This window comes from Cucurbita pepo, unplaced genomic scaffold (assembly GCF_002806865.2).
Source record: "Cucurbita pepo subsp. pepo cultivar mu-cu-16 unplaced genomic scaffold, ASM280686v2 Cp4.1_scaffold003189, whole genome shotgun sequence".
Lineage (NCBI taxonomy): Eukaryota > Viridiplantae > Streptophyta > Magnoliopsida > Cucurbitales > Cucurbitaceae > Cucurbita > Cucurbita pepo.
Genome location: NW_019649204.1, coordinates 1 through 1,246, shown reverse-complemented (window position 1 = coordinate 1,246; position 1,246 = coordinate 1). Strand labels below are relative to the sequence as shown.

The 1,246-nt window shown below is 37.7% G+C and overlaps 1 protein-coding gene across 1 annotated transcript; it reads right to left on the bottom strand.

Annotated features, from left to right (window-relative positions):
- Positions 1-29: 29 nt before the first annotated feature.
- LOC111786879 (methyltransferase-like protein 13) lies at positions 30-1,004 on the bottom strand (the record flags this gene model as incomplete). Its single annotated transcript, XM_023667080.1, is given in 6 exon segments — positions 30-238; positions 391-472; positions 554-584; positions 685-737; positions 819-838; positions 957-1,004. Coding segments are annotated over 6 exon segments (245 nt in total), but the record flags the coding sequence as incomplete, so codon positions are not given.
- Between the last annotated feature and the right edge of the window lie 242 nt (positions 1,005-1,246).

Here is a 1,246-nt window from a genome sequence, read left to right as displayed (position 1 = left end):
TTTAAAACCTTGAGGGGAAGTCCGAAAGGGAAAGTCCAAAAAAATATAATATCCGCTAGTAGTGGACTTAAACTGTTACAGATTCAAAGGTAAGCAAAGAGATCGTATCAATCAATTAGTTTCCAACTTGAAACAAAGGCCCTTCATAGTTCATGTTCAGAGCTTTCAACAGGTGTGACACTCGGGGAGTGAGTTCTTGTAAATCTAATAATATTGGACTTCTATCTTCAGAAGTTGACTGAGGTTTCAAAAAAAAAAAATTTGTTTTTCAGCATAGATATGGTCTGAAACAAAACCAGGAAGCAAGTAAACATCCAAAGAAGACCTGTATCAATTAGAGACCCGAAAACAAGAAGGATCAGTTTGGTGAGAGGATGATAAAGAACTCACGGATTATAAACAACGCTATCTTCCAATTGTACGAAGGTCGCATCAAATAGGGCATCCTAGCTTTCGGGTCCCCATACGTGATCTGTAAACGACCAATTTTGATTATTTTACAGCAAACAGAACATTAAAAAGCAAAGCCTCATGAGAGATAAAAGATGGTTACCAGTAAATAGACTCCTCCAGGTTTAAGAAGCCTATAGAATTAACAGCGAAAAATCAGTGGAGAAATGTAAAACCGAAAGACCAGAATCTACGCTAGTCGATCGATGTTATGAAGTTCATTAAGTCCACAACCTACTCACTTCTCCCAGCATTTGAGTAGCGCTAATCGAAGCATCAGTGCCACACTATGTACACGCAATTAACGAATTAGAGCGCAGGAAAAAATAGTGAATAACATGCATTAGAAATATGGAAAGCTCACATACCATCAATGCATCAAGTGTCCCTATATCAAGAACCACGAGGCCACGAGGCATTGAAAGATCAACACATAGAGCAAACTTCAGTATTAAAGACTGGGAACTTTGATGGTGTGTAAAATGAAGATTAAGAAGAACTCGTACCTTTATCAACGACAGCATCGAATTTCTCATCTGGGAAAAAGCTCATGTCTCGGACATCCATTTCCATGTCTATACAGATTTGTCAAGGAAACTCATAGGAGCAAAAACATAATTTAGCTAAAAAACGGGAATACAACGACGACGACAACCATTTGAGAGGACCGTCTCTCCTACACTTTATCCATACCTGAGTATTTATGATTCAATTCAACAAACTTATCAATAATAATGGCCATAATAAGAATTCAGTCAACACAAACAACTTGAGGGCTACTCTGAAATCAAAACAA